The sequence below is a fragment of the Oncorhynchus mykiss genome, chromosome 2 (genome assembly GCF_057628025.1).
Source record: "Oncorhynchus mykiss isolate SJ-2025 chromosome 2, ASM5762802v1, whole genome shotgun sequence".
Classification (NCBI taxonomy): Eukaryota; Metazoa; Chordata; class Actinopteri; order Salmoniformes; family Salmonidae; genus Oncorhynchus; species Oncorhynchus mykiss.
Window position 1 is genome coordinate 13284783 of NC_143023.1, and position 12522 is coordinate 13297304.

The 12522-nt window shown below is 42.8% G+C and overlaps 1 protein-coding gene across 1 annotated transcript in view; it reads left to right on the forward strand.

The window, feature by feature from the left end:
- Window positions 1–376: 376 nt before the first annotated feature.
- The window catches only part of LOC110535491 (uncharacterized), a 29515-nt gene continuing 17369 nt past the window's right edge, over window positions 377–12522 (forward strand). The window contains 14 exon segments of the mRNA XM_090185993.1: window positions 377–386; window positions 2056–2185; window positions 5009–5215; window positions 5996–6016; window positions 6171–6215; window positions 8415–8468; window positions 8626–8670; window positions 8988–9006; window positions 9178–9204; window positions 9349–9393; window positions 10439–10492; window positions 11964–12026; window positions 12119–12181; window positions 12336–12389. Coding sequence (XP_090042119.1) covers window positions 377–386; window positions 2056–2185; window positions 5009–5215; window positions 5996–6016; window positions 6171–6215; window positions 8415–8468; window positions 8626–8670; window positions 8988–9006; window positions 9178–9204; window positions 9349–9393; window positions 10439–10492; window positions 11964–12026; window positions 12119–12181; window positions 12336–12389 — 837 coding nt within the window.

Here is a 12522-nt window from a genome sequence, read left to right on the forward strand (position 1 = left end):
AGGCTGGGTGTGAAGAGGGGTTTCAGGCTTTGACCACTCAAGCTGGATGTGTTTAAACATTCTCTTTTTAGTGGATATTTTTCTTTGGCCTCTAGGTTCTCCTGAAGTCCCTTCTCCCCTGCGTCTCCAGAAGGCCTCTCCCATGATGAAGCTGACCGGTGCTATTCTACTTCTCTCGTTGGTGTCGCTAGTCCACGGTGCCTGCTCTCTCAATGGGAGGAACAGAGGAGACCTCTATGGTAGGCTATCAAGCCAAGCTGTAGCTGAGTAGCCTTGCTCTCCTGCCCACTCTTTTTTTACTTAGCAAGATGTTATGCCAATGCTTAATATCTGTTGAACATTTGCCAAAGCAAAGCATTAAACACAAGAATCCTTAATGTTGCCAAGTGAAAGGGTAGTACATATTAATTTAGATGCACTTTAAAGGGCAACTCCATCACATATCAACCTCATTTTCATCATCTCCAGCACCGTACCATAGTCAACACATAGTCAACACGTTTTTGTATAATTAAAAAAAAAAATTGAAAACATCCTACCCGATGACATCATCAAAAGTATAAACATTTTAAAAACAGTGATTTTAGAACACTATGAGATTGTCGGTGACGTGGGGATCAAGAAAAATATCCTCCATCTGGCTAGAAACTCGTTGAAGGTTTTGATAATCACCGTAAAAAAATAAATGTATCCTTCCTGTGATGTCAGAGAAGCACTTCTTTGGATTTCTTTCCTCTTATCTTGTTAACCACAGATCATATAAATGCGCAATTTTCACATACAGTGCATTCGGAAAGTATTCAGACCCCTTTATTTTTTCTCAATTTTGTTACGTTACAGCCTTATACTAAAATCTATTAAATTATTTTTTAACTCACCAATCTACACACAATAGCCCATAATGACAAAGCAAAAACAGGTTTTTAGAAATGTTTGCAAATAAAAAATACTGAAATATCACACTTACATGAGTATTCAGACCCTTTACTCAGTTCTTTGTTGAAGCACCTTTTGCGGCAATTACAGCCTCAAGTCTTCTTGGGTATGACTCTACAAACTTGGCGCACCTGTATTTGGGGAGTTTCTCTCATTGTTCTCTGCAGATCTTCTCAAGCTCTGTCAGGTTGGATGGGGAGTGTCGCTGCACAGCTATTTTCAGGACTCTCCAGTGATGTTCGATCAGGCTCAAGTCCGGGCTCTGGCTGGGCCACTCAATCACATACAGAGACTTGTCCCGAAGCCACTCTTGCATTGTCTTGGCTGTGTGCTTAGGGTCACTGTCATGTTGGAAGGTGAACCTTCGCCCCAGTCTGTGGCCCTGAGCGCTCTGGAGCAGGTTTTCACCAAGGAGTTCTCTGTACTTTGCTCCGTTCATCTTGTCCTTGATCCTGACGAGTCTCACAGTCCCTGAAACTGAAAAATATCCCCACAGTATGATGCTACCACCACCATGCTTCACCGTAGGGATGGTGCCAGGTTTCCTCCAGACGTGACGCTTGGTATTCAGGCCAAAGAGTTCAATCTTGGATTCATTAGACCAGAGAATCTTATTTCTCCTGGTCTGAGAGTCTTTAGGTTCCTTTTGGCAAACTCCAAGTGGGCTGTCTGGCCACTCTACCATAAAGGCCTAATTGGTGGAGTGCTACAGAGTTGGTTGTCCTTCTGGAAGGTTCTCCCATCTCCACTGAGGAAATCTGGAGCTCTTTCAGATTGACCATCGGGTTCATTGTCACCTCCCTGACCAAGGCCCTTCTCCCCATTTTTGCAAGTCTCATAGTAAAGGGTCTGAATACGTATGTAAATAAGGTATTTCGTTTAAAAAATATATTTTATACATTTGCAAAATTGTTTAAAAGTTTTTTTCACTTTGTGTAGATTGTTGAGGGAAAAAAATAATTTAATACATTTTAGAATAAGGCTGTAACGTAACAAATTCAAGGGGTCTGAGTACTGTCTGAATGACAGTTGTTTCGTGCTGGAGATGATACAGTATATGATTTTGGAAAATGGCCAAATTGATTAACCAAACCCAAATGTGCTGAGTTGGCTATAAAGAAGCAGAAGCGGATGTGTACATTGTTCTGGACACCTCAGAGAGTGTGGCACTGAGGGCCAAGCCCTACGGCTCCTTTGTTGATCAGATCAAGCAGTTTGCCCTGGACTTTGTGGACCAGCTCAATACTAGGTGTGTATCACCTCCATACTGACAGTTTCAGCTACATGACTGGTATTCATTAAGAAATGATGTGGTTAACAATGGGTGCTTTCAGGTCCCTTACTTCAATTCATGACATTTGGCAACTAAACGGTAATTAATGCTACGTAGTAATGATTATGGCGAGCTTGCCAAGAGAAATCAAGTGTCATGTTAGCGACAAGGCTTCTGGGAAACTCGCGCCTGCCCGCTTATTCACCCCACAGACTAGCGCAGACCAAACAATATCAATCCTCCTACAGAGGCCTCCATCGCCATACCTCCTGTTTCATTTCTTAAACTCCCCTCTGTGATCATTATTAAAAAATACAGTCATATTGTACCAGTATTATTCACCACACACTCAGACCCACGCTGATAAGCGACATGCAGAATGACCATTGATAGCTGCTCTGGGCAGTAGTGTTCTCCTGACAATGTGTTGTTGATGATCATCTCAGGAGGTCTGCCTCACTACATGCAGTCTTATAAACACGGTTGTGTGTTGACCTCTGTGTGAACTGTGGTTCTACAGTGATGAATTGGGGCTGAGAGGTAGTGTATGAGAACAGCTTCTCTCCTTACATGGTGCTCAGGGTTGCGTTAATATGATGCTCTTGGAAAAGCACAAGCATACTGCTGTGGGCTAAAACAGAGTCACACAGAGTGTTTCTTGTTAGTCTTAAACAAATCTACCTTGAAACAAAAGTATACACCTCACACACATGGTTATGGGCTTAAAAAAATAATACACCTGTACCATGTCAGATATTATCAGGTATGAAGGTAAGACCCAGGTGCAGACACGTCAAATTAACAATGGTTTAATTATCCAACAGGGCAGGCAATAGACAGGTCAAGGTAGGCAGGGGTCAGTAAACCAGAAATGGGGCAACGGTACCGGACGACAGGCAGGCTCAGGGTCAGGGTAGGCAGGGGTCAATAAACCAGAGGTACTGGTCGGCAGGCAGGCTCAGGGTCAGGGTAGGCAGGGGTCAGTAATCCAGAGGTACTGGTCTGCAGGCAGGCTCAGGGTCAGGGTAGGCAGGGGTCAGTAATCTAGAGGTACTGGTCGGCAGGCAGGCTCAGGGTCAGGGTAGGCAGAGGTCAATAATCCAGAGGTACTGGTCGGCAGGCAGGCTCAGGCAGAGTGGTCAGGCTGCCGGGTTCAAAGTCAGGACAGCCAAGGGTCAAAACCAGGAGGGGGAGAAAAATAGAGACTGGGAAAAGCCGGAGCTGAGAACAAAAACACTGGTTGACTTGACAAACTGGCAACAGACAAACAGAGAACACAGGTATAAATACACAGGGGATAATGGGGGAGATGGGCGACACCTGGAGGGGGGTGGAGACCATCACAAAGACAGGTGAAACAGATCCGGGTGTGACAGATATAGAGTTCAAATGTATTACATTTTAAGTTTGCATCCCACTATTACACTCTATATACATCACAGAAAAATATAACAAAATCGTTTGACATTAAAACACCGGAGTTTCGGGAGTAAAAAAAGGAAACGTTTATTCATTATGAAATGATGACAAATATGAATAACATTCCATCCATGAGGCCACTAGAGGGGCGATTTGGTCATTTGACTGAAGGAAAGCGGTCTACGGAGGCCAAGACAGCTCATCTTGTTGAACTACAAAACGCATTGGGCTTTTTGCTAAGACCAGCGGCATTTATACAGATGCTGCAACTTATCTATTATAATCGTAATAGATTTGCTTTTCCCATCCCACTGTTCGGAAACAGTAAAACTATTACAGTTAAAATATTTGAGCTGTGTTTTCTGTGGCCCATACCAATACGTTTCATCACTGTGTGTGGGTGTTACTCACTAACAAGCTCAGACAGGCAGCCAGTGTAATGAGTGACTGTGCGTGTTTGTTCAGTGCAGCCATTCCAAATCATTCGCCCAGAAAAGGTTTGGGGTTTACCTTTGGGGCACTGAGCTGCATTCCTGACTGAGAGGAAGGTTGATATGTTATCTCTATCTAACGAAGACTCACCTTACAGCTAAGGAGTTGTCCTCCTGAAGTTCAGAGGACCTGATGAATGACGTCTTCACGTGATCAGAAATACACATATAAGAGAACAACACTTTCAGTCATGCAGGCACACAGTGAGCTTTGTCATTATCTGACATTTATTGAATTGGGGCCCATGATCTGGAGAAGCCCTGTGATTCAAGACATTGTTGTACAATAAAATATGATCAGCTCAATGTTTATAAAGGAAGGATAAAAGTCCAAGTATGCCATTTGCCAAAGATCATGGTGTATCCTCTAATGTGTCTGACTCAGCACAACTTCTTTGCAAAACAGCCAAAATAGTATATATATTTTTTTGTGATTTGATGTGATCCTGCTGAAGTATGCAAAATGCTACTGACCTAAAGTTCAAAGAGCTAAAGAACACCTAGTTATTGACAGCTCCTGGTTCTTGACACGGTTGGTTGAATATTTATGTATCGTTCATTGACTTCATCAGAATAGCAACTGCCTGATGGTTTGATTGGGTACTGGAGAAAATAGCAGGGGGACGATGGGTGTAAATGTGCTTGGGGCTTGACAAGATGGCAAACTTGTAATAGATTTGTTCTATCAGGTTTTAGTACCACTTTCTCCCCTCTGGGAATCAATACATCATTCCCATGAGTGAACTCCCTGCCTTCTAATCTGTAGACAGTAAATTAAATACTGCTGATTTAGGGGAATTGTCCCTGTAGTGCATGTAGATCAGAGGTAACTTGCTTGGTGTCACTCTTTGTGTGCCATTGTGACATAGCTCTGCCTGTACTCATCTAGATACTACAGCTGTGAGCGTAACCTGACGTGGAGTGTGGGAGTGCTGCACTACAGTGATGAGGTAAAGGTGATGAGGGAGCTGACCAGCACCAAGGAGGCCCAAGGAAGAGCTCAGCTGAAGAGAGCTATACAGAACATTCACTACATCGGCAAGGGAACCCACACCGACTGTGCCATCTCCGTAGCAACAGGGCAGCTGATGACAGGGTGAGTCCATTGATTGTATAAGGGCTCAGGGCCCAGATGCAGATGGTTTGAGTATTTTATATTTATTAGTTAAAAGGGTAGAGAGAGAATGGTCGTGGACAGGCAAAAGGTCAAAACCAGATCAGAGTCCAGGAGGTACAGAGTGGCAGGCAGGCTCGAGGTCAGGGCAGGCAGACTGGACAGGCAGGCGGGTACGGAGTCCAGAAAACAGGCATGGGGTCAAAACCGGGAGGACTAGCAAAAGCACGGGGAGAAACACGCTGGTTGACTTGGAAACATACAAGATGAACTGGCTCAGAGAGACAGGAAACACTGGGATAAATACACTGTGGAAAATAAGCGACACCTGGAAGGGGTGGAGACAATCACAATGACAGTTGAAACAGATCAGGGCATGACAGATTGGTTGATTGAGTAGTTAGTACACCATCGTCACATAGTTACCATCATACAAGCGGACATTTTTAAACCAAGGCCCTGTACCTAAATGTAATTTACTGTAGGCCATTTTTGTTGTTGCCCAAACAGACTATTCTAACCAAATGTCTGTCTCTTCTTTTATGGATCTGTAGTACAAGGATTCTGAATCTGTGGTGAGTTTTTTCTTCAGTCTTTTTGATACAAGCATTTCGCTACAACATCTGCTAAATATGTGTATGTTACCAATACAATTTGATTTGATAGTTCCCGACCAATACAGTGAGATGATTGTTGTTTGTGATCTTATTTATGAACAGTGATTATGACTGGGGTTGATTTATGTTTATTGTTCTTTTTCAGTGCTGTTCGTTCGAGTGCAAGGTAAGCCTGATCACATTGTCGTCCCTTTTCAACATGATCTCGCAGAAAACTTCATTACAGATTGTTTGTCTTGATTAATCTGATCTCAGTATAGTCTTAATATGGGGTCCAGTGGAGTCAGAAGTCTTTCTCATCCGTGTTCTTTGTTTCACAGGCTCCCCTGGGATCTCAAGGCCCTGCTGGTGCAGGAGGGGGCGCGGTAGGGTGCTCTCTGTTTTCCTTTTAGTTAAAACACCACATTTAGATTTACCAGACGCTCGTCAATTAGGGTTATTAGAGTGCCTTGCTCAAGGGCACATCGCCAGATTCAAACCAGCAACCTTTCCGTTACTGGCCCAACACTCTTAACGGCTGGGCTATCTGTCGCCCACCTTAGCTATTGGTGAAAATGTTGAAAATGCTGATCGCTGCGTTCTATATACTTACCTTACACTTACTTCATATTACTGATGGTTTGCTTAGCTCCAACTCTTGACTAAGTAAGGGATTAGTAAGCATTGGGGGGGGGGGGGGGGGGGGTGGAGAAGGGGGCCTGAGGAACGTTACTCAAACCCTGGTGATTTGGCTCACGTACTGCAGTTCATATACAGTAAGGATTCACAATGTAAACACGTGCGTGAGTGTGTGTGAGTGTGTGTGCGTCGGCATGTGTGCGTTTGTGCACATTACTATAAATATGCCAGACATTTATAATCACACAGTATTACAAGGTCAATATCAGGACAGTGAAAGAATGAGTGATACAGAAAGTACTGATACTGGTTTGTAATCAGATTGATTGAAAACAAGAAAAGATGGAATAGACTGGCTTATCTATAAACATGAGATTCAGCTAGTGGAGGTCAAGGGTTTCAAGCCAGTCGTCTACAGTATCATGGGATGTTTTCCGTTACAGAATAAGATTGCATGGCATGTGCTTTTACTGTCGGGGCAAAGAGACGTGTTTCACTCGCTAATGTACATGTGAGAAAGAGAAAAGAGTGTGTGTGTGCGTGTGTGTGATGGAGGCGTGCATGACTGTGTATAAGAGTGATGAGAGCGAGAGGAAGACAAATTGAAAGACTGAGGCTTGATTCAGTAGTAACTTGTCTACAGAGGATCCAGAGCTGCCCCTGCTGTGGTCTGGATTCAAACCAAAGGTTTTAAGGACGGGAGTGGCTTTGCGCCAGTATCCAATGGAATGCTAATGAGATGACAATCTTTGCTTTACCAGGACTGTATTCCATGGGGTGCAGCGTTATGGAACATTGAGATAGAAATATATTACATAGAAAAGCCATGCTTCTAAGTCATGTGGAATAGGGAATCATGTCCAATCTATAACAGACATTTCTATGTGTGATCTGAGCGTGCCCCCAGGCCCCTGTTTACCTGATGGGGACTAATGACTCTGGCCTTCTCTGTGTCTGATCTAATCATGGCGTCCAGATGGCCTGCCTAGCCCACTGCTAGTCAACACAGCTCTTGTGTGTTCCAGCCAAGAAATGCATTAAGGAGACGAGGAGGTAGTGGAACTGAAAAAGCTTAGTTTGATTGATTCTATTGTACAGTACCGTGTTCTGTGCACAACTTCTGGCAGTCTGGCAAGTCCAAGACTTTCTTCTCTGTCTCAATGGGAATTTTGGGCCAAAGGGTGTAATATCACATGCACAAGTACAGTGAAATGCCTTTCTTGCAAACTCAAAACCTAACAATAAGTAAGTAAGTAAGCATACTATATACAGGGTCAGTTCCAATACCATATTTACAATGTGCAGGAACATTGGAGGGTAGAAATATATATATATATATATATATATATATATAAGGGTAAGGTGACTAGGCAACAGGATATAAGATAAACAGAGTAGCAGCAGCTTGTATGTGAGTGAATGTGCTTGTGTGTAGAGTCAATATGAATGTGCATATTATGTCTGAGTGAGCAGATGATGGAGTGACAGTGTGTGTGTGTAGGGCCCTGTGCGTGTGAACAGAGACAGTGTGTGTGTGTGTGTGTGTGTGTGTGTGTGTAGGGCCCTGTGCGTGTGAACAGAGACTGTGTGTGTGTGTGTGTGTGTGTGTGTGTGTGTGTGTCTGTGTGGGGCCCTGTGCGTGTGAACAGAGACAGTGTGTGTGTGTGTGTGTGTGTGTGTGTGTGTGTGTGTGTGTGGCCCTGTGCGTGTGAACAGAGACAGTACACAAATAAAAATAAAAGCTCAGTAAAGATACAAGGTTAACTCAGATTGTCCATGTAGCTATTTTGTCATCTATTTATCAGTCGTATTGCTTGGGGATAGAAGCTTCCTGTAGCTTAACACAGTTTATACAAACGGCTTCACTCAGACTCTGCTTCAGAATGACTAACACTGGAAGAGGTTGACTGATGACAATGAGAAATAGATATGATTCTTTTTTTCAGGGAACTCCAGGACGTCAGGGGGTTGCCGGGAGACCGGGAAGTTTGGGAGCAAAGGTAGTATATGACACATTACAGAACATGAGCTTGTCTATCTGCTGACTGTAGACTGTGGAGACATTATGCTTTGTAGCCTGTTTGATGCTACAGATTATGGCTACAGGCAATGTGGATCATATGTGGATCACATGTGGATCATATCTTTGTCACCTAGGGGACTGCAGGTGACCAGGGGCCCCAAGGACACAGAGGAGAGAAGGTCAGAGTGATTATTTATCTAAAATAAAAAATATGTACCACTTTGAATGTTTTAGATTATTCATAACACATGCTGGTTAGCTATAATGTAACATTGCCTGGTAGAATTTAGAGCTATGGCGTAAATGCAATATTTAGAGACATACTTGTCTGGCTGTATGAGGTTAGCTAATGCAATGTTCCATGAGCATTCACTTAACTGTATTGAAATATGCCATATGTTTCCAGTGTTTCCAACACCAGGAATTTTAACTGTGCCGATCCGTATTAAGTGCTTAGAAGCTACACTCTGATATTCGTCACTCTCTTTCTCTACAGGGTGACCGTGGTCCTACTGGTGACAGAGTAAGCTCTCATCGATTTTGTGGAGAGTAATAGTGATTATAATAGTGTTTATAAACCTTGTAGTACATACGTATATAATGTAAACAAAGAATACATCACATCAAATCATCCAACAGCCATAGGTTCAGCTGTCAAAATGTTCAAACGTTATTTTGCCCTACAGGGTCCAAGAGGACCGTCTGGACAAAAGGTATGTTGTTGATCTTATGCATCATTCATTCATTCATTCATTCATGTGTCCATCCATCCATTCAGTCATGCACATTGTCACATACTCACCAATTCAACCAGTTGCAGTGGTGGGAATGAAGTCATGTGACCCATGTGTTTCTAGGGTGAGAAAGGAGCGGATGGAGTGGACGGGAAGGATGGCCTTGTGGTTTGTTTGTTTTCTACCTCTTACTCAACACACAGCCCCCACATTATTAAATGTTTAACAAGAGTATCACTCTGTAAACTTACAAACAGAAAAACAAGGCTATCAAGGCCTCGTAAAGTGTGAGTGACCAATTAAACAGGGATGCAGGCTTCGCCCTCACAGGTCTCCCTTTATATACACCCATATTCCAGAATTATTAGAGGGGTTGAGACAAAAACAAGATGAGAATGAAATACAGACGAAGGATGGCTCAGCCCATGCTGAAGGCTGTTAGTATTATGTAACACCTGTACCTTCTTCCATAGGCTCTGGACCTATTATACAGTACAGAGCAATACTTTTGTCCATCCCCGTGAGGCACTATATGGAGCATAACAGGGTGCTTAAAACCGATCCAGGTGCTGCATGGTGGATATGAGCCAGATGAATCATATAGGTGTTTTATAGATTAAATGTTCAGCACTAAAGCCTCATGGTCACATCCCTTTCTCCCCCCTGGGAGATTTGACAGGAAGTTCCTTAACTATGAAAAGGATAAAGAAAAACTATTTTACTTCATTAATTGAATTGTGCTAATGGAAAAACGTCATATTCATCTATGTAAATTCACTAATAAAACTATGTTATCACTAATAAGCATATGTTATCATTGTCTGTTTCTATACTTTTTGTCTGTACACTGGTATTTCTGAGAAAAAAAAAATACATATTTAATATATATATATATATATATATATATATAAATAAATAAAAGTCAAATAATAAAAAAATATTTACCAAATAATTATTAAAGTTTAAGATTTAGCATAAAGGCAGTCCCCACCCCCACCTCCACCTCCACCCCGGGTCCTGAATCCCTTGACATGTTTCTCAGACCAGAGCAGATGTTTTTCAGAGCAGATAACTGTGTAGTAGGCCCAGATTACAAAGTACATTAGAGAGTTCTGTTTCTCTGGAAACCTTCAGTGAGGTCACTCATGTTCATATTATTCCTTGAAATGTGCAGTAAACTCCCACGTCGCCCTCTCTCTTTCTCTCTCTGTAGGGGGACATTGGGGTTATGGGCCTGTCTGGTTGTAGAGGAGACGAGGGGGCAGAGGTAAGTCTATAGGAGTCATGCAAGGTCATGTAGCCAGAGTCAAAGTCATGACACTCTGCTTGTCTTGTTTCCTACTGCTTTTCCTTTTCTTCACAGTCTTTCCAGACTGATCAGCACCGGCCCTCCTTAGTCCCACTTCCACACTCCCCCTTTAAAAAATACCATCTACTCCGTCCCATGTGCACGTACCCACACCCACACCCACACCACACTCACCACACGAACCCACACACGCACCACACGAACCCACACACGCACCACACTCACCCACACACACACACACCACACTCACCACACTCACCCACACACACACACACCACACTCACCACACAAACCCACATACACACCACACGCACCACACTCACCCACACACACACCACACTCACCATCTCACCCACACACTCACCACACGAACCCACACACACACTACACGCACCACACACATCCACACACACACCACGGCTTACTGTATTCATGACCTCCTAGACTAGTTACAGTGAAACTCTGGGAGTGTTACACCAAGCGTTCATAATTTCCCAGAATTTTCCCCCCACAGCCAAGAACCACTTGGCAGCCAATAGCGCTCTAGGAGCCAGAGCTAGTCAGTAGACTGACATGTACTGCAAACAGGGAGTTACGATACTACACATTATTCCCATAACTCTGTCCTCAGCAGACTTCATAGTCATTCCCTTTTTGCTGTTAAAGCAGGTGTGCTTCATTCTGCGGTTGAAAGCAATTCAGTTCAAACAAAATCAGAAGATGAGACAGGGTTATTTTGAGTGTGTTTTTTCTGCCATGGTTGGGGTAATTAGCCAGGCGGATAAGAACAATCCTTTTATTTGTTTATATCTGATTGGGGTATGAGTGGGAGTTTATTTGTTTGGGAGTCTTTACCAGTCACCCACTTGGATAGAATAATACTAGATAAATAGTAGATTCATGCTGTTAGTTATATCTGAAGTATTCATATTTAAGTTCAGACTGGTTGATGTTGGTAATGACTGTTTCCTCTGATCTGAAGTATTCATATTTAAGTTCAGACTGGTTGATGTTGGTAATGACTGTTTCCTCTGATCTGAAGTATTCATATTTAAGTTCAGACTGGTTGATGTTGGTAATGACTGTTTCCTCTGATCTAAAGTATTCATAATTAAGTTCAGACTGGTTGATGTTGGTAATGACTGTTTCCTCTGATCTGAAGTATTCATATTTAAGTTTCCTCTGATCTAAAGTATTCATAATTAAGTTCAGACTGGTTGATGTTGGTAATGACTGTTTCCTCTGATCTGAAGTATTCATGTTTAAGTTCAGACTGGTTGATGTTGGTAATGACTGTTTCCTCTGATCTGAAGTATTCATATTTAAGTTCAGACTGGTTGATGTTGGTAATGACTGTTTCCTCTGATCTGAAGTATTCATGTTTAAGTTCAGACTGGTTGATGTTGGTAATGACTGTTTCCTCTGATAGGGGGAGCCAGGTCCTCTGGGGCAGAAAGGAGATGAAGGATCTTATGGATTACCTGGACAAAAGGTAACTCTGTCATACCCAGCACCTTAATTGTCTGTTCTGCATTATTTAATGTGTGAGTGACTTAAGTTTCTATTTGACCTTCCTGTCCACAGGGAGAGATGGGAACACCTGGGGAGCCAGGGGTTCCTGGAGTGTCTGGAGCCAACGGAGCCAAGGTAATCAATCTATTTATTGATTTATCAACTAATCAAATCAATCAATTAATCAATCAATCATTTCAATCATCAATTTCGATCATTCAATCATCCATCCATCTATCACACAGGATAGCTTTTCTGTGTGGCTGTATTGTTTCATCTGTGTCTGTAGGGGGAGCCTGGACCAATCGGAGGACCTGGAAATAAGGGTGACCAAGGAGACGAAGTAAAGTTGTGCCAGTTGTGATAAACGGCCAAATGTATCGGTGTATTTTTTTATAGTTGAATGGAAAAATGATGCCATAACCAATAACATTTGGACAATGACCTCAGGCACCTGTCCACCTTTCTGTGTTTTA